Raw genomic sequence first — 21,548 nt, 5'->3', positions numbered from 1 at the left:
GTACAAGACGCAGATTCACGGTTGCGATTCAGGCGTTATAATTGTACCACAATTCTTAACCAATCAGGAGTCGGACAGTAGGGCTAATTCTGATTGGCTGTTTACTATCCAATCGTAACTAAGAAGTGGGGAGAAACCGGAAGAAAAAAACTGCCTCTTGTCTCAAGGGACAATAACGTTAAACCGTTAACGTTGGCGGAATTTACCTAGAACCCGCCTCTAAATGTACAAGTACAAATCATGAGTCTCTACAAGTACAAATCTGTTTTGCTCCATATGGTAGTGGTAAATGTGGTGCAAAAGTCACATGTGCATACAGCAGCAGGAAAACCACTCGTGACTCCTAGTGGCGACTTCTTCAACTACAAATTGCCATCCATGCAGGTACAAATCATTATTTACCCACAAGTACACATTAAATTTTGCTTCAAGTACAACATTTATTTCCACAACTACAAGTTGATTTTCCTACCGAGGAGAATTTTTTTTTTCACACATACAAGTTGTCTTTTCTACAGGTACAAACTTTCCTTGTTTTACAAGTACAATTTTTTTTTTCTGATATAAAATTATTTCACACGCCTTAAAATTGTTTTCTCTACGAATATAATTTTTTTTTTACCATTTCCTTGTTACAGTACAAATTTCCTTGGTACAAGTACAAGTTACTTTTGCACTAAATTTACCTCCATACAGTCCTCCTATTGATGACCTCTACATGTTATTAGTTGCAAATCTAGAAGCAGGATAACTATAGCATTTTTGGCTATTTGACTCTTGGGCACCGTTGAGATGCTTCTACTCCATATTTCTGTGAATTCTGTTTACAAGAAGACACGGGAATATCGGAATTTGGTGAATCAGCAACTCAACAACCAAACAATGCAAATGTCTTTCAGGTCAACACTGTGGAGAAACACAATGCTGTCATCACTCTTTTCAGCGCTGCGCACCTTCACTGAGCTGTAAGTGAAATTCTTGATTTTCTTATTGTGGCAAACCATTGTCTGTCCCATGCAGGTTACACATGTTCAGTTTTTATTAGTCATGTTGTTTTGTTGTCAGTGAGTGTCAAACATTATGACGTGCCAAAGACTTCACTTGTCCTCAAAATTAAGGTTGCAGTTTATTTTGACGTTTTACTAGTTGACAGCTCTGCTTTTTAAAAATAACATTAAAATCTATAACATTGCCTGTACAGTTAAAGGTTTTTATGGGACAAAGTACTGGTAGTTCTAAATAAGGCAAGTCAAAGGGCTCCGTTTAGAGTTATAGTTTAAATATAATTGAGTAAATTCAACCATCATTTTTTTTCGGTGTATACCCATGAGATTATGTCGAAGTCTTAACTGTTTGAACAATGGTTTTATATTTCATCAGCTGTTCTCCCACGAGATGGCACCTAAATGAAATAAGTTAATAGGAGGAAGCAAGTAGTTTTCTTCTGTTATATTATTGGGAAACTTGCGTTGATATTAACCCGAACAGCGATGTTCTCCCACGCCCCTCCCTCGTTGCCATGAAGATCCGGCCAATTGGCAAATCAGCAAGCAACTCACTGGATTAATACCGAACCATTGCTTTTGATTGCATTATGTCACTCTAACTTAATTTTACAAATATTATTTGCCAATTTTATGGCGAATACAATAGACACATCCATGGCCAATGCAGTGACATATCACATCGTACGGGCCACCCAGTTCAACGGGTGTCTGCAGTGCAGCAGAAATTAAAAAGACAAAAAGGAAAAGAAAATCAATCTTCATTTCTTCGTTTTCTTCATTTCACAGTAATGTAATACGTCCTTCCTCATTTGCCAAGCTGTGACGCGCGACAACAGTCTAAACGCAAAATGTAGGAAACTAAACGTCGCCTAATGTCCGAAAAATAGTCACCACAATTTATGTTGACATCTCTATTTACGCGCACATCAACCTCCGAAAGTATTAGAACGATTGCCCTAATGTTACTGAATTTATGGCATTTTCCTCTCTTTAGAGGCCATCACTACAAAGTTTATGTCAATGAGAGAAACGCTTCGTCCATAAATATATAGTTTCCTGACATTTTTTTTTTTTTAGCTCATGTTGAGTTTTAGACTGCTGGCAATCTAATGCAATGTCCTCTACAAAGACATATACCAGGCGTGTCAAATTCATTTTTGTCGCGGGACACATTGTAGTCATAGATTCCCTCAGTTTGAAACCATATACATGGTTAATCATCTCCTCATTTTATTACATACAGTACAAAACAAATTGATAGATAACTAGTTCCAAAATCAGAAGTCCAGAATAATAGTTTGTTCAAGTTACTCTAACAACGTGACAAGAAAATGCTCACAACATTTGTTATTTCAAATGACAATTTTGAATTTTGCTACAGATTTCATCAAGCATTATGGAAGTTGACATGCTAGATTTGCTTTCGCGAGCCACGTAAAATGATGTGGCGGGCCAGATGTGGCTCCCGGGCCTTGAGTTTCACACCTGTGACATATACAGACATGCCTTGAAATTCAACATTAGTATTTCACAATACAAAAATAGCTACTATGATAAAATGAAATGATAATAATCAAAACAATTTTTATTTTTAGAAATACATGCCTCAAAAGGAGAGGGGTGGGGGGCACATGCATCTCTTTATTTGTGCATACATGTGTGAACATTCCAAACAATCCATCATCTCTGCCGCAGCTCGTCATCACACATCACCCACCTTTATTCAAATTAAGGTCGAGTTGATACCATGCGCACACATCATTTAAATAGCAACAACCTTGACCTTTCCTTGCAAAATATACACAGCATGGTGCAGCTGTTCCGATCAGATTCAGTGGAGCATTCAAAGGCTTCTAGATGAAAAATAGTGAAGGCCACTGTCAAAAATTCACGCTGAAAATATTCTGGTTCCGTCATTTGGGACTGATAGCAGTTGGGTAGCAGGTCGGTTCAATATGACATAACAGCTAACAAGCATTGATAATATTTCTGTGTGTCGACCAATCAGAGAGTGTAAGAGGCTTCAGGCAGCAGGTAAATCAGCAGTGATTTTTCTTGTCATTTTCTCTCACCTTCCCTCTCCATCTATCTTGTTCTCTCTGCGTGGATTCAGCCACCATGGAGCAGAACAATGCTAATTACCCCTTGCACGTCTCCCTACCGAGATGTCCCTTGCTTTTCTTTCTATTCATGTCTCTCAGTCTCTCTCTCTCTTCTTGCTTTCATCCTGTATACAGATTAAAATCTGCAAACACTACAACATATTTGACGAGTTTCCCAAAACTGCTGCAGTACAGTAGCAAGTAAAGCATATTTAAACAGTACAATGACAAAAAAATGAATTTTACATTAGTGCTCACTTGGGATGTAGTGATTAATCCAAAATCGATTTAAAATCAATTTAAACTGCTTAACATATGCATCGACATAAAAAAAAAAATCGACATGGAAATGATCACAAAAGGATTTATAATGATTGCAGTCAAATCTATTGTACATTTATTTATTTTCATGATTACTTCGGGCATTTTCAAGTTTTGTTTTTGTGTAAAGTTAAAAAAGGTTCCTGTTTGTAACAAGGACAAATTGCAGATCTTAAAATAAAAACATATTGTGGTTATGAAATGAGTCATTAATTTTATTTAAAAAAACTTTGAATCGAATCGAAAAATCGTGAACTAAAAATCTAAAATCGAATCGGGACTTGAGTGAATCATTACATCCCCACTGCTCACACATTTTAATCACTATTTTCGTCATTTTACAACACTATAAAGTGTAATATAACCTGTTTATTCTATTTATATACCACCAATCCCGGGTTGTAAATAGAAACACTGTATATAATGATAGATTCTATGTCTAGCTAGGTTTAGATTGAACTGTTAAGTATTTGGATTAAAATGAGGAAAAAACTGGGTTCATGCTCAAATGGTTGATAATTGAGTGGTCCCTTTATGAAAATGACTCGCATTATGTTGTGCCTGTGCACAGTTCCTGATGTTTTATTTCCCAATTTAAGATTGGTCATGCCTGCAGAGTGGTTTGTAGGCATGACTTCATCCAAATGACAGTGCTTCACTCTCTTTTTTTCTTCTTTTTCTTTTTGTCGTCTTTTTTTTCTTTTTTTTTTCTTTTTCTTCTTCTTCTTCTTATTATTATTATCATTATTATTATTGTTGTTATTATTATTGTTATAAGTCATATATTTGTATATTTTTTTTAGAAGAAGACCAAAAAGAATGTAGTTGGCTATGCAATCTGATTGTGGGAAGTGAGAAATGCTCTCTTCTGAGTTGCGTGCCAATATTACACCTCTGATTTTACCCCCAGGGTCAAGGGATCTATTTGGAGTAACAGATAAGACACACACTGTAAAGTGTGTGTGCGTGTGTGTGCGTGTGTGTCAGCGTGCGTGTCCTCGCGCATCTCCATCCAAGTGGTGATACTGTGCTCTTGCCAGATCAGTGGGATGTTGAAAGTATTCTCATTTCACAGCTTGTTCACTTACTACACTGTGACATGCAATATCTTACAGTTTTGGACTTGGCTCGTCACAGAGCATTGGAGACAAAAAGATAAGGCTTTACCACCATCTTTTGCGGGACACAACTGTTTCCAGCAATCCCGCCAAGAGTTGAGGTGTGTAACAGTCCTGTATTGATCAGAAATCAGGCAACGCCAATAACATTTCATTAATATTATACCCATAATTTTATCTTTAAAGCACAGGTGTGAAACCCAAGGCGCGGGCCGGGGCCATATCTGGCCCGCCGCATCATTTTATGTGGCCTGCGAAAGCAAACCATATGAATCAACAAAATCTGTACCAAAATTTCAAATTGTCATGTGTAATAAATAACGTTCAGATTTTTGCTGTTGCTATTAATTAAATTAATCATTTAATTTTACTTGGTCTCAGCAATTAGTGTAAGTGGACTTGATCAGGTGTCCGCTGGACATGGACACACACACTTGAGCAGATGTGGCACGGTTGGAAGCCTCAGAGGTTTTATAGACTCGTGTGTGTGCGGAAGGAGACAGTGATGCGGTTGAAGACTGCAGGGCGCCACAGCGTTTCTCCCACAGCCATCTGTCTGAGCATCTCTGCAGACACGGTGGCTCGCAGAACGTTCGGTGCTGTAATATGAAGCCATTATCAACGTAAAGCGCCAGTGCAATTGAAAAATATTTTTTGTTGGATTGAGCACAGCGGATTCATCACAGCCCCAAACGTAATACCAGGCATACGTTTTCCTATGAATCATGATGTGATTTCCTTTGTGGGAGGAAAAACATTCATATAAGTGATGGGGTCGTTGATTAAAATAAGATTGGAAATATTTTAAACTACTCAATCTGTCTGAAGAAAATAATTTGATCATTTGATCGTTTTCCGTCGACTCCTGGAGGTCAGTCGTGACACAGTAAAAATCAACCTGGATCGGACTGGCAATTTGCACTGCCAAACGGGGGAGACATGAGCCAAATTACCTCATTAACCACAAGGGCAATACTGCCACGTAAGGTCAGAAGTTTCGACATTAAAGATGGTGCTTGTTTCATTGGATGACGCTTGCTGATCCATGTGCTGATGCATGCTGAAATTATTTCTCAGTGAACATACAGTATGTGGTAATAAATGTGCTCAATGTCTTGATAACTGCATTATTGTATTAAAGTGGTGAGGAAGAAAGTCAGTGGTACTCGGGGAGAACAGACAGAGGCATTTATTTCACAGTCTTTGTGGTGCTTGAATTTAGTACCAGAAGTGGCACTAAAACTGTCATAAATTTGACAATTTTCTGCTTCGGGACAGCACACTGAGATTGTTTTTGGTTGTGAGTTAGCGCGTCAGCCACATAGTCGAGAGGTTCTGGTTTTTGAATCTTGGCTCTCGACTCATCTGTGGAGTTTGCAAGTTTGGCCTCTTGACTGTAGTCGTCTGGGATAGGCTCCAGCTCACCTTTGACCATGAGGGGAAGCAGTATAGAAAATGAATGGTTAGGTGGATGGTTGAACTTTTTTTTTTCTGATTGACAGCAATCCGTGCAACTTGAGAAAAAAAAAAAGTCACTTGAATCATATGGCGTAAATGTAGCCTAAAAAACAGGGCAGTTCGTAACGCACAAGTGCCAAACTCAAGTCCTGGGGACCCAGATCCGGCTGGCCACATCATTTTAAGTGGCCTGTCAAAGCAAATCATGTACGTCTATAATGTCGAGATATTGCAACAATGTTTTATTACCAAACCGCAGTAAGGTCAACAATTATCATCCTTGACGTCTGATTTCAAAACGAGTTGTCCCTCAAATTTGTCGTGTATATATGGAATAATATAACGAGACAACCCAAAATTTACATGCTAAAACACAGTCCTAATGACCATCTGAGGGAAACCGTTACTACACTGTGGCCAGCAATGAAAAAGTGTTTGACACCCCTGGTTTAAGGGGTCAAATAGTCTCAAAAAGGGACTGGTGGACCCGGAGGGTGCTACTGGCTCCTCGCCAGTCACTGGCAAACCACTCTGCCTGCCCCTGTGTTAACATGAAGCCTTTATCGTACAATTTCCAACAAAATTCTCATGAAATCTTGTTACATTTAGCAAGCATGTTCTTTCAGTCCTGCCGCGTAACCTAATGCAATATAGAATTGAGAATGTATTCATGAAAGGACAGCAGTCCCATTGTTGCTTTTTGACATGCATCTTTTCACCTTGTGACGCAAATCTTTTTTTTTATTATCGTAGTTCAAACGACGAAAACATTCTCATAAACAAACGCAACGTGCGTATACAATTTCTTTCCCCTAAGCCCCCCTCGATACACACACACACACGCACACACACACTGATGATGACATTGTCTCCTTCACATCAGCTTGGCAGTAATTACTCACCGCCTGCCAGATACATGAGTGTGAGTCTGCTTATAAACAGATAATTTCATGTAAATCACGTCGTCATACTTCTTATTTTACATGCAATAAGAGTTGGATTTTGTTCCAGAATCGCTGCCAGCACAGGATGCTAATGTCACTTACTATGTAATTTGTGTCATAGTTATTCATGTTAGTTTATCCTCTTTGCATCAAAAGTTCTATTTTGGATTTTTTTTTTTTTTTTACACTTTAGTCTTGGTATAATTTAAGATGTTCATTAGTAGTTTTTAGAGATGTTATTTGTTGCCGGTGTTTTCTGTGTAGTTCATGCCCATCATGTCCCATTGTTCATCACCATGTCCAATAAAATGAATGATATATTAGTCTGAATTGTGATACATATTGTAGATAATTTGGAAGACATTTGATATGAGAATTATGATGTATATTAAACCTTTTTATTCCATGTAAACTATCAGCTGTATGAAGGTGATGGCTACCCACTGATGTGGTTTTATCCATTATAAATCATTTTATTATTGTTGTATATTATTTTTCAAGAATAAATGATTTAAACATCAAGAGAAGTGGCAAACATATTCCCATTCATATATATTTTTGATTTAAAAAAATCAAGTGGAAAGAATGCACCCGTAGTTTCAAAATGTGCTAACGTGTCTGTTTCTTTTCTTTTCTTCTAAAGATTAGCAATTATTATGCGGGCATGAAATTTGAATTGAAAATGAGTCCTCCCCCTTCTCACAGGTGTGAGTTTTAAAACTGCAGGGGGAATTGTTATGATATTCCAAAACAAACAAGGGATCCCTGTTGTATTGGTCTCTGACTGGGGTGAGGAATTTTGTATACCCGGCTATCACTTGAATGGACACGAATGCACATTCACAGATGGGAACGGATGAAAAAAATTGGTGAAATATGCAAAAACAAAAGGTGATGAGAAAAGAGGCTGAACGTGTGACGAAGGAGAGAATGAGTCAGCGTTTAACACCCTCTTATGTGCGCTTTCTCCATCTCAAAGGACAGATGTTTCGCAGAGATTAAAATTCAAACTCAGGGTTTATTCGTCTGGATCATTCCCACAGTCACCCGGTGGTTTCACGCTTTCTGAGCCTCCAGAAAAGGCTCCTTTCTCCTGCCGCTGTAATGTTCAGCCTGTCTCAGATCTTAATGAATGATACTGATAAACCGGGCTTATGGGACAGGTTATGAGGCTGCGCTAAATTTAGCTCTGTGCAGTGTGCAAGTATTTATCAGAGTGTTTACAGGCGCCACGTGCCATTCATGCCTTTTCCATTTTATAATGAATGTTTGAATAGTGGAAATCCTTGCCAATGCCAGACCAGTCAGTCATCACTCATTCATGGCCGCTGGGGACACCGTTGTTACCAGCTGTAACATTAAACTGGTGTCTTAAGCTAGCAATGGACAATAAGATAGTAGATTGTAAGTTAATTCGATTGAGTGAAGACTGATTTCCATCAAGGTCTTTATTTTGCAATTACAGTCATTGTGACCGCAGTTCTTCATCTGTGTTTATTTATTTATCGGCCTTAATTATCTTCTGGCTTCAAGGCTACAGTGTCCTATTCCCTGTCTAAGCAATGCACTATGAGAAACTGTACGCACAGACCGGACACAACGTTGACCAGTGGCACTGAAAGGGGGAGAAAAGTGAAGATTCTAGGGGCGCATGACTGACAGATTTCATAATTTCAGTTAGCGGCACTGAAGTAGCGCAACTTAAAGTGGAAGTCAACCCAAACGTGTTTTTTTTCAAGAATATGTTCTATGCAGGGCCACTAGTTGTAACACAGCATTCTGATTAATATTGTGTTTGTGGAATATGAGTTAAGCAACAAAATCTGGTGAAATGTAAGGACGAAAGCGCTTTAAAAGGACGAGGATGGATGAGGATGGAGGATGGATTATTTTTATGAATTAAGATGGAGGGACGATGACGGAAGGGTGTCCAGGTTTTATGAATCCGGATGGAGGACGGTGGACAGCCCGGCAAAATAGGATTAAGTGCCCATCTGTGGAATTAAGTAAATCCAAAGGATCTTTTTTTTCAGTGTTCTTGAGCTCGGGGGGGCGAGGACCGTGTCTTGCTCACTGGCGTCTCGACAATAGTCAGGAGGCAGACCGGCTGCCATTTTTACATTATACCCAAAATGTACCGTGACTGTCCATTTCCAAAGCCCAAGTCGTTACACTTGAGCTATTGCCACCCCAAATTCAAAATGAAAAGACATGAAACCGTAGTGTCAACTGGTGACATCATTCTCTAGCCGGCAATATACACTTGGACCAATTAGAATCCGTCACAGTCATGCAGTTAATTATGTAAATAATTCAATTCCACCACATTGTCACAAAAGCTGTGGAGCACTCAACCATTGTAGAAAACTTCTCATGACCCGTTTGTTAATTCACTGAAAGGTGCTACAAGCATTATCGCCTCCATCATTGTCACCGTTACCTAATTACACATGTTTCAATTTATCGCCACAAATTAACTCCTAATTTAGGGATATTTAACCTTTAAAAGAGATCTCTGTTTTACAATAATCCTCAGAGCTGTTATTATATATACTGCACAAATGAGTCCTGGCCTCAACCTTTCCACTAAGTCTCTTGCCTGTAGGAGCTGGTAATTGAGCTGTGAGTAAAAGCACCTGGTACATTTGCTCTTCATGTTCATTGTGAAGGTTAATGAAGTCCCCACTTCACGTTGGCACCGTTTCCACTTTTGTCTGGAGTCATACAGCCAATGGCTGCTGTCGATTGTGCCCCGAGTGAACAAGCGGCTTCATTATAAGCGGCTGCGGTGTTGATCACACACACTGTTGTTCATACATTCAGCACGGTGAAAAAGGTCAAGAAGGTGAACAAAGGAACATGATGCTTTGTGAGAATAATATTCAGGCATTTTTTTTGTACAAACCTTAATGTAAGAGTAACATGAAAAAATATTGTATTTCTCATCATACTGATAAATACCAACTACATTTCTGAGCTGTTCTTTCTTTCTTTCTTTTTCTCATTTTCATAAAATGTGTAATATTTTCGGGGAGTGTTTTTTCAAGGTAAAAAAATAAATCACTCCACTGGTCAGCGAGCCAACCAAACTTGAGTTTTTACTGTTGAGTGTGAACACTCGCTGTTTCAATGAACCTCCACTAATGCTCAGAATTATAAAAAATACAAAGATTCGGCCGGGCAAATGAGAACAGAGCGGTATAATATCATGACCAACTAAAGGTCAAGCTCAGAACTCGACCTATATGGAAAGATTTTCGTCCTATCCATATTTTATTCAACCTGGGTTATCTGTCGCCGGTCGGTTGTAATACAAGCTCCTCACAACCCGGCTTGGCTTATACAAAGATGTTCCAGGCCAAACCTGCTGGTTTCCTCTCAGCAGTCAACTGAATCACAATCTGTCCCCAACGATGACCCCCGCCGCCCTCACCCGCTGTATACGCAAGTGCTCTTCTTCCTCATACATGTCATATGAAATATTTGTTCGCGTAATCATACTGTAATGAGAAACGGATTGGTACACGTATTTATTTGGTGTCTCTCTTGATTTCCAAATGAATCCTTACCGGAAACAGAGCCACCGTCGTGCTAATCAGTGATGATACTGAGAAAACCAATCACTCTGACCACCATGAACCTTTTCATACACTTATGATGATCACATCCAGTCATCATAAACTTTCATTATGCTGAACGGACAGGTGGGGAGAGAGCTGGATGGAAATGTTCAACAAAAATGAATCGAGAATAACTGAGATGAGCGGGGGTTGTGATTGTGCTGATTAACAAGACCATTATCTCTAATTGCTTCCAAGAATTGATTGTCTGCTGGTAAATATGGAGCTTTATAATCACAGATGATCTCTATTGTTAAATCACGTCTATGTATGTTTCAACGATTTCGGTACAATCTGTTTTGTCATTGTAAGAACAATGAGTTGAAGAGCTCTTTTACCAAATGCTATAAATTCACATTGATTATTCCGAGAATTTCTTTTGAATTATTGACCGAGACCTACAACTGTTGAAAACTGTTGTTTTTTTTAAATCTTATGTTTGACTCATACACATCATCAGTGATGTAACCCTTGATGTAATCATTGTGGGTTTTCTTGAACATCATACACACTCTCCAGGCGACCAGGCTCTGAAATGTTTGAGTAGCACTGCTCCATAGTGAACTCCTCCTCAGTCACAGGCACCTTGAGCCAGCGATGGCAAAAATGAAGCTTCATGAAGCACTTTTTAAAAAAATATTTTTAACTTCTCTAGACGGTGCTCTTGGTTTAAAGATAAAGGCTAGCGCAAAAGAAAGTTATTACAATTCCAATGCATCTTTCAACCAACGTTGCCATCTAGAGGAGTCAAAAATGATCACAAGTGCTTCATGAAGCTTCATTTGTCCATCACTATTTTGAAACACCTTTTTTACTGTCTTTTGCAGGCATGCCCAAGGGATGGTTGACTTAATAGAGCAACTTTAATGGGCAGGTACCAAGTCTTCCACCCTTACAATGGCAGTGCCCCACCAGCTGGACATACTCGGCTCTGTTACATTCAGTTGCCTCTTATGTCTCGGATAGAGAGCTCCAGCACGACCACCCTTCTTGTCTCTTCTGACAGGGGGATCATGTCTGGTGTCAAGGATGTTATTGTAATGGTCTGTGGGAAGTAGAGTTGCCCCCCCCCAATTCGACCATCAGCCCAGTTCTTGTTTGTTGCCAGTCATTGCCTGCTTCTTTGCTGTACCTTGGTCCTCTCTCCTGCCTTGATAAAAGGGGACGAAATGCTTGGCTGGTTTCTAATGTTGCTTGGCTTTGACGATGGCTGAACAGATGGAGTCAGCGACTGTCTTCAGAACCATTTGTGCCAATGATAGCAACCGTGTCCCGGTGCTTTTGGGCAGCAGCTGAGCGTGTGATCGAGCGTCGACTAACCAGCAGTGGAGGTTTGAGGCGATCGCAACTATGAATGCAAAATCAAGAAAATACCACAAAATTGCACTTTCCCACAACTTTGTTTGAACACCTCAACTTTCCCGCAACAACTAGGTTTTAAAAATGAAAGTTAACAAAATTGTCAATTGTATTCATAACAATGACAATGAGTGCTTGTAGATCCACAAAGACATATTACCTTTGCTAATTGTAATCAGGCACCCACACAGACTTGAGTTCAAGTCTTCAAATGTAGACCTTTTTTTTGTAAACAAAATGCTGAATGAGGCTCAGTGTCTAATGATCGCGCCAGAATTTGATCTGTGAGGCCTGCGCGTGTTGGTGTACACCACAACAGCTTCAACATAAGACTATATCCTTCTGTTGGGGATTGACTGTCCCTTTGAAAAACATGACATGTTTTATTTTTTTAAGGACACAAACATGCCTGAACCGAAGCTGGCAACTCACACATACAGCATTTTCACTCTGTTTCTCTCTCACTCTCTCTCACTCTCTCTGTCACGTTCCCCCTCTCTCTCGCAGGCACATACACACATGCGCACAGACGCACACACATATTCAGTGAGAGATAAGCACTGACAAGAAGCAATCAGGTGAAAGCTGGAGAGCCTTCACAGAAAGTTCCCTGTATGGATGGCTTGCAGGAGCGCCATCTGTTATTGACTGTGTCCTCTTTTGGCTGTAAATTGACTTCGTAATTCATGTGGGTAAAATAAGGCCTTAACCTACTCTCAACCCACTCACATGTCCCTGCAAATCTTGCAATTTACACAGCAAAGCCAAATGGAGTTGATGCTACATCCACCTTCAGCTCTTTGTCCCTGGATTTTTCTTTTCAGAACTTGCTGCGCTATCATTGTTTGACTTTGACCACATTGTTGACCACAATGAAAGCCCACTGTACTGCAGATTTTAACAAGTTAACCCCTATGAAAAATAAATCAAGAAAATAGCCTTAACTTTGATAACAGTGTGATGACGGTGGAGCCTCAAATGCTTCGAATGAGGGTCCACTTTTTCCTCTTCAAACCTATTGTTGAGGTTCGTCCTTTAGGGAGGATTTAGGCAAAAATCTAAATAAAAAAAAAACTAAACACACACCCACCCAATTCATTTTCTGATATCTGCACTGAGGCCCTATAATATGTTGATGGAAGATTTGGTCAAATTCCAGTATCAGAAAAGTACAGTACGTGACTACACCTCATTTTCTAGCTAAATTGACATGCTATGATGAATAATAGATGCATCCCCCAAGTGATCAACATCATATACACCCCAGAGATTGAGTAGAGCATCTTATCTGTTTGTGACTGCAAATGTGTTTCAGCATTTCCTCCAGGCTTTGGAATCAAGCGAGCGCTTTTGAGTCATCACCCCAGTCCACATCGCGTGACATTATAAACCTCATGTGAAGACTTCAGGGACCGATTGCCAGATATGAGCAATCCGTCCCATGGAGGGACGGACGCCCATTTTTGGGGACAAAGGATGGAGGACAAGAAGTTTTTTTTTTTAAAGACTAAGCAAGGACGGAAGTGGGTTTTCGTCCATCTCTGTAATCGACCCTAACGTGGTGGCTATTCTGGATGTGGAAAGTTCCAGTCACTCTGAGCCGGACAGGAATTTATTTAGGCTTAAGCAGTTACTCCGTCTGAATGTTTGCTTTGGCGGTGGAATCCAGCGCCCAGCGAGTAATGTATGAGGACTCATTTCTATGTCACAATTTTAACCAGAGTCAATTTTACTCATCAATAATTGTATACTATTCATCCTGCTCATATAAAAACGGTTTCTTCAAAATTTTCCATTATAATATTCAATTTTTTTACGATTACACTTTTGTCCCTTTCAATGAGACTCCGCTTGCTGGGAGGGCGGTCAACTGAGGAGCTGCACTCTCATTGGCAGGGTTTCACAACTGTACAGTAGCATCATCCTCACCATCCCCACATAGATCCTACTCTTCATCCTGAGCGAAATTTCGTGACAGTTCTAAAGGCGAGTTTGCAGCCATGCTAATGCAGCATGGGCATGACTGATTGGATTGTCGATCTCAGTTATCTCGACCTAAAATAGCGGAAGATTTTGACCTCCTCTAGGGCTGTGTCATCCAGGATGATGCAGTGCACCTCTGTTGCCCCCCCAAGGAGAGCACCCCGGTCTTAGATCTGCATGCTATGTCATAGATCTGCATGCATCCAGACATCGCTGTTTTTTTTTTGCTCCCAAGTCTGTCATAAAGCAACACGCCACCTCAAAATGTACAATTAAAGGTAGCAATTTTACTCTTCTATCATGTTTAATATTTCCCTGACATAAGAAACTGTGTTTAAACTGCCTTTTATTTTATTGTAATTTGTGGCTATAAAAAGAAATCGTCTCAAATAAATGATTCCCTTGAACATTGTATATGACACCAAATGGTATTTACAATTGAAAAGATGTCACGTTCTAAAACGTGACCTCATTTAAGAAATGAACCGTGTTCAATTAACAGCCTGTTACTTTCATGACTGCAAGAGAGACAATTTCTCAAAATGTAAACTGCAGCTGGAGCATACGAACTCAATCAATCCGGCTTTTTATTTATTTATTGACCAATCGAGAGAATTCACAGGCCTGCAAGCACATCGCACTCTTTGCTCTTTTGATGTTCTATAAATACCATTGTCATGACACAGCCACTCAGACTCGTGAGTGCATCCTTTCGTCTGCCTGACTTTTCTGCTTTTTCATGATGTGTTTTCCTATTTGCATACAATCATTTAAAAATAGTCTGACAGTGACAAGACATTGACTGTGAGTTCGACTTTGCCGCTGATTCTCCCTTGTTTTGTTTCTTTTTTTAAACGCTCCAGCTCCCTCAGATGTTCTGGCCTTTCATCTCCACTATAATTGTCCTTCTATCTTTTATTTCAAGAAAGTGTGCAATGGATTAGTTCTTGCCTCTGAAAAGCCTTTGGATTAAGAAGTGTAGAGTGCAAAAAAGAGAGTGATGAAAGGAGGAACACGATTAAGAGGAAAAAGGATAAAGGGGGAAAATGTGTGTGTGTGTGTGTGTGTGTGTGTGTGTGTGTGTTCATATTGTATGTATAAATCATATTGTATTTATCAGAGGTTGGCCTTTTACTCAATTTTGCTGGCCTATCATTCGTCATTCGTCAGTGGCCAGGGTACCCGTCCGTCATTTGTCAGTTCGTCATTTTTCATGAGGAATTGAATTGTAATTGCCAGTCCGTCAATCCATCAGTCAGTCTTTCATTTAACTCCATCAGTTAGTCCGTCAAAAATCCGTTCATCCATCAGTTGGTTCCCCCCAAAAAACATCTGAAAAACGAGCAGTCAGTCCGTCACGGTCCATCAGTGACGGACTGACGGACGTGGTTAGCAACAATTACAATGATGGATGAAACCCTACTACCGTCATTGGTCAGTCCGTCTATTTTAAAAGGTATCCCGTCATTTGTCAATCGTTAGCAAACCGGGCGTCCATCAGTAATGGAATGCCCACCTCCGGTATTTATTCGCCACTCTTTACTTGTCTGTCTTTAGTTTGGGAATAGCATTAGAAGAGAGTCACTGTTGCTATGAGACTTTAAGTTTACATCAGTTTGGAGCCTTTAGATCTTTTGCTGTTTTGATTCCAACTCGAGCGCTTAAAACACAAGCAGCACACTGAGCTTTTTGCCAGAAACAAGGGCACGCACTGCTACTCGTGTGGGCAGAAAGGTTAGCACTTCAACACCTGTCAGTGGAACGCTCATTCACATTTGTCATCAGTGGCATTATACATTCAACCCTTTGGAAGTCATATCAGGATATATAACCTGCCATCCATCCATATCCTTTCTTAGAAAAAAAACCCCCCCAAAAAACAGCAGCAGTATATCTGTCAAAAACTCACAGTCACAGTCAAACATAACAAACCTTGTAATCTCCATGTATGTCGCTATCATCTGCACTTGATGCTGCATGTTCTATATCTGCAGACCATTTCAGTGAGATTAGAATACATTGTACTCATTAGTTATTTTCCCAAACCTCTTTAACCATATGTAATTTAACCCAAAGTCTCAAAGAAATTCAAATGAATACTCTAGCTTTGCGCTAATCCTGCCTGCTCTTGCTCTAACTCTCACGCTGACGCTACTTATTTTTAGACATTGCTGGTGAAGGACATTCCTGCAATATTTGATGGTCACTTTGGATGTTGGATAAACCCTCTTAATCATTGTTCAATGGAAGCATGGAACTGCCAATATAGAATAAACTTTTTTGACAAATCAACATTGGCAGTTCCATGTTTCCTCCCTATTCCTCCCTGATGCTTGCTTTGCTACTGGCAGTTAACGAGACAGTAATTCTAACAGCTGGATTTTTGGGGGTATTTTCCTCATAAAATTATTTGATTTGGTGCATGTTACTAAATGAGAGTATCAGAGTCTTTATCCTAAGGTGGCTGACAGGGGCAAACACTGCAATGCTGCAAAAAAAAAAAAAGAAGAAGATAAACACTCAAGCCAAACTAAAAAACACACACACACAAAAAAAACCCTGTAAAACAAAAATGCTGCAAGTAACAAATGCTGCAAACGGCCAAACGCTGCAAACACAGGAATGATGTAAACAAAAAACAAAAGCAAGAAAAAAAAACAACAACACACAAACGCAAGAAAAAAATGCTGCAATCACAGCACACAAATGTCCATTGCAGTAAAGTCGAGTCATTGACTGGTTGACTAATCAATTCAACCCTACCTCATACACATACAACACACATGGATACACACACATTCATGCACACACATGCACACACACAACACCCCTGTTGTCGCTACCTTCTTATTCTGAATAAACATCTCTTTCACTAATTTCCATCACAGAAATAGAGAAACTGAAGGTCGCAGCAGTTTTCGGTCCCTTTTGATTTTTTACAAGCCTTCCTAATGGACCAAGGAGAGAAATTGTGCCTGACCAGAGACACTGCAGAAAACTTTAATATGACTTTGTCTTACAACTTCAAGTGATTGTGACGAAGATCTCATTTGAACCTGGATGGATGTCTATGATCGTGAGACTTTTTACACAACTTGACCTTCAATGGTCAACCAGCATCCTAGAATGGATCGTGACTGGATAGTGAGGTTCCTTTGCAGTTTTGTTTATGTTCTAGCCGTGGAATATTTGCTTCATTTAGGAGTCCGGCAATGAGCTCAATGGTGTACCTCGAAGAGGAGGAATATACTCTTACTATAACTCAATTTGATACAGTATAGAACTGACTGGACAAGAACGTCCTATTAGACACCAAAATCATCTTTTCTCACCATTCTGATGCTCATTTGGAATGCCATCGGCTCATCTTGAGCTAGCATGTTTGGTTGATGGGTAATTGCATTACCAAGCTGTTGAGTAGGTGTGCCTGATCAAGTGGGTGATGACTTTATTGAAAAGAAGCCTTCTGTTAAAGAGCAAAATGCCTCTGCACAAACTGTGTAAGTAACCAAAGTCGATTCAGGGCAGAGCAGCACAGTAATGTCTGTACCTCTGACATTATTAAATGATTTCTCCTATTTTGCTGTAAAACCGCAAAAGTAATTATATAGGTTTCTGATGGGGGCAGTGAAACAATATTAGGAAACAACATTGAGTAGTTAGAGCCCATTAAATTAACCTTCACTAAACAAAATCGGAATGTTCCCTGTTGCTGAGTAGAAAAGATGCTTTGAATCAAAACAACTTTGTGCCACTTCTCCTTTTGTAGAACTGTTGGACTTTAGCTGGTGTTTTTTTTTTTTTATTTTGAGCTTTTTCATAAAGTGGACATTGGCAAGCTCGGATGAAGTTTATTATTTTAGAATTGCTCAGTGACTGAGGCAGTAATAAATCATACATCCATCATTCACTTATCCTAATTAGGTGAATGATTGAGAGGCATGGTACATCCTTGCCTGGTTTATAGTTATTTGTTTGGTCAATTATATACATGGATAAATATATAATGTATATAATTTATATATATTTAAGAGTAGATAAATGCATTTGCTCACCCTGGCAGTATCACGTAAGTTAGTTCATTAAATAAACTAGACTAGTACATGACCACTGCAAAATGTACATAATGTATTGGCACGAATTCTTCCACGTGACTCATCAAACTCACAATGGTACGTTAGTCTTTACATTCGATTCATTTTAAGGTCATCCATTACGTGGCTCTTGTTCTCAACTCGTGTGCGTCAAGGTGCGCGCGCACTCTTGGAGCCGTGACGCGCGCCTGAGGACGCGTGTGTGGCTCGCTCGCGTGCACTTGGTGTGATGCTAGAACAGCACTAGTGCGGCTGACACCGCCGGGCTCGGTCTGTTACGAGGCGGTACGAGATTCACACTTTGACTTGTTAGACGCACGGGGACGCGCATGAGGACCGGAGAGTGACCCGGGCACCGTCACGCTTTGGCGCTCTCCGCTGTGCATTTTGGCCAATCTCTCGGAGGAAATATTCTCAGCAGCGGAGGACGATTTGCCCATTTAGACACCATGACGGATGCAAAGTGCCTTCTGAAAACACCAAGGTAATATAGATGCTCTAAAAACATCCCAAAATGCAGGCTATTAACTGGCATGGCTTCCCCTGTGCAGCATTTTGTCGCATTAATGCTGGCATTCAAATTAATGACGCGATGGCGCCTAATTGGCGTGTAAACTGGGGTGAAGTCTTTTAAATCCCGTTCTGTGCGTGTTGTGTCTTGTTGTTTGATGATGCAAAGTGTTCAAAGCCAGCACCACTGGGGCATTTAACAAGATGTTATAGAGCTGGTCTGATGGATGAAATGTTCCTTCTCTATTCTTTAGATTGAAAATTAACCTTATTTTCCTGTGTATGAAAAAAGGCTTGTGCCTGCGTGGTACCTTGCTTGTTCTATTTGAAAAGCTCCACTTTCAAATGGAGAAAATATGCAGTGGTGGCTGGTTTAGCTACAGAAATAAAATTTCAGCACTCTCACTAAGTTGTCTTCATGTGACAAAAAACAAAAAAAAAGAAAATACTGGGCAGTGGGCACAAGGACTGACCTTGAAATAATTGTTCAATTGTGTCTTCTGCACAGTGAATAAATCCACAAACTGAATCAATAAATACATTTAAAACAAATAATCTTCTATTAATTCTAAAACATTGCAAGTGAAATTTGTTGAACGATCACTAGGACTGAGTGTTTTTCCTCTTTAGATCACATTTATCCACTTGTTACCATGCAAAGTTCTTAGAACTCAATGAAAACTGCCCAGAAATTGACACCCACTCTCGCTTGGCTTCTTGAAAGATAAACATGGGTCAGACAGTGCCCCTTCATTAAAAAGTCGGGAACAGGAAGTCCGACACAAGTAAGGAAATGATTCGATAAAAAACAGATTAGAATGAAAAGAAACAACAGCAACTGTCCCTACAATAATCTGCTCTGTGTAAAATATGAATGGCAGACACGTCACTGCTTCTTTGGCATAGTTACAGATTCCTAGCACCAATCTCGGCAAAATTGGGCACACTTGTTGTCAGGTGTTTTGATGTGCGCCTTCGAGATAGCACTTAATAGCCCATCAGATCCACTTATCTCCCCTCCCGTACATCGTCTTGTCCCTCCATTCCCAGTTTACTCACTTTTCCCTTGACACCACCGTTTACTCTGGGCAATGTTCATTAAGATCAAATAAGGGGTTGGTGATCCTCAGGCTTTTAAAAGGAAAAGCTTATAATCAGCTTTGAAATATGTAAGGCACAAAAAGACAACTGCTCTCTCTTCCATCTGCACCTGTATCTTATTTCTTCGTGAAATTGATCCATGTCACTGCAATTGCAAACAAGCTTTGGTTGTTCTGTTATTTTATAGCTGCCATTGAGAGATAAAGTATTCCTAACTGATATTTTTGCTTTTCCCCCCCACACGATTTGTCAAAGTCAAGTCTAGCAAAGCGAGCAAGAAGCCAATGTTATGCGATATGTGATGGAGAATTGACTTTTTAATTGCTTATAAACAAATAGCTGAGTCCCATCAAATGTGAAGTTACACAACCAAGTAAATCTTCTGTGAGCTACGCATTTCTAAAAATATGCTTGCGAGCAAGCATGAATTGTGACATCACAAATCACGTTTGCCTGTATGTCCTCTGCATGCGGCACACGGGCAAACATGACTTGTGATGTCGCAATTCATTCACCGAGACGCATACTGCAGTGTTGCCATGCTATTGTGTTTCGTCATTAAACAATCGTTCTTTTTTTTCATGAGTTTTTACAATATACTTCCTGACTGCATGTAATGTCCTTCAAGGTGGGAGTTGCGCTTGAATTTTCAGCTGTTTGTCAAACGCCGGGAAAACAGTTAAACCCATGTGTTTTAATCAGTTGAACTTTGTTTTAAGCATGTGGGATGGGTCAACCTATCAAATAATGAGGCTTCGCTCTAAGTGGCAAATTACACATTACTTTGGTTGCTTGGTGATGAAGTACTGCCTTCTCAACTGAAAGTTCAATGGAATGCTGTTTTGTTTTCAGTTCTTTGTACTCGCTAAAAACTTGGGGCTAGGCATGGGCCTGTTGCCTGTTTCAAGGTCTCAAAACCGCTAAAACTTTCCATTCACGGTATGAGGTGGTTTTTTTTTTTTTGAGTCATCAGTGCTGAACACATTGAAATCAGAGTTTAATCTTTAATTATCCACCAGTTTTCGACCCGCAATCATCAGTCAGATTTGAAGGGACTTATTATCACTCATCTGTTTAAAAGGTTATAATCATTATCCAAGTTTTCTGGCACTTGTTTCATTAAAACAAAATAACAACAATCAGATCTTGTCTTGGTGGGGCTGAAGGTTTCGGCCCCATCTTCAATTTTCTCATCGGAAGTTTGAACACAAGTGTCAGGCAGTTTGCGACTCAAGCCAGCGCCACACTAAACCTGTCCTCGTGTTCCAAGACTTATCAAAAGCAAGGTGTGGAAGATTTGACAAGAATTTGCTCCGACAAAGACTATCCTTGTATTTTGTCTGACAGTAACTTCCAATCGTCTGCCATGTTTGAAGACTCTGAGTCTGTGGAGGTAGAGGGAAGCAGCACAGAAAGCACAGTGGCCTCCACCATCAGTGCTTGTAAGAAGGTAAGAAAAAAAAAATGGAGTCACGGAGGGAAATAATATATCCTCATCTAAGTGGGGCCCTACATTTGTCTGCTGCATGGGTTCTTGACATGTGTATACCAGTTTCCATTTCTTGTGAGGTAGCGCAATAGGCGCAACTGCCAGGCCTTCAGGTAGACACGAAGATTTGTCGTTTCCCTCGTCCAGGTGGAAAGGAGGAGAACTAGAACAGATCATTGGACTGGGGTGAATACCAAATTGAATTTCCTTTTAAAGTGTGTGTGGGTTTAGTTGTGCCTTCCTCTGTACATTTGTGTGCAGTTACCCTCACACTTACTGTGCACATTTGCCTGCAGCTCCATCTAAACCGCTTTCCACTTACTTGAATGTTCTGTAAAGATGCAAGGTGTCTAATTATTGGGCTGCAGGTTCTGATCATGCTTTTAATATGCGATTGCATTCATTCAGCCTAGTCTATGTCACCATTAACTGGCTAAGGATC

General features: G+C 40.0%; 1 protein-coding gene across 5 annotated transcripts in view; it reads left to right on the top strand.

Annotated features, from left to right (window-relative positions):
• The window catches only part of sphkap (SPHK1 interactor, AKAP domain containing), a 73,691-nt gene that overhangs the window by 28,625 nt on the left and 23,518 nt on the right, over positions 1-21,548 (top strand). For 3 of the 5 annotated variants that reach the window (XM_086035546.1, XM_086035549.1, XM_086035545.1), the window contains exons 2-3: positions 900-965; positions 20,965-21,067. In XM_086035546.1, coding sequence (XP_085891672.1) covers positions 922-965; positions 20,965-21,067 — 147 coding nt within the window. In that variant the 5' untranslated portion in view covers positions 900-921. Of the gene's footprint in view, positions 1-899; positions 966-18,163; positions 18,491-20,964; positions 21,068-21,548 lie in introns of those variants that run through there. The other 2 variants (XM_086035548.1, XM_086035547.1) reach the window with 1 other exon arrangement.

The sequence above is a fragment of the Filicampus tigris genome, chromosome 7 (genome assembly GCF_054856515.1).
Source record: "Filicampus tigris isolate MCC_2025a chromosome 7, RoL_Ftig_1.0, whole genome shotgun sequence".
NCBI classification, from domain to species: Eukaryota; Metazoa; Chordata; class Actinopteri; order Syngnathiformes; family Syngnathidae; genus Filicampus; species Filicampus tigris.
Note: the sequence above shows the minus strand (reverse complement) of the source record. Positions and strands in the feature narration are given on the sequence as shown.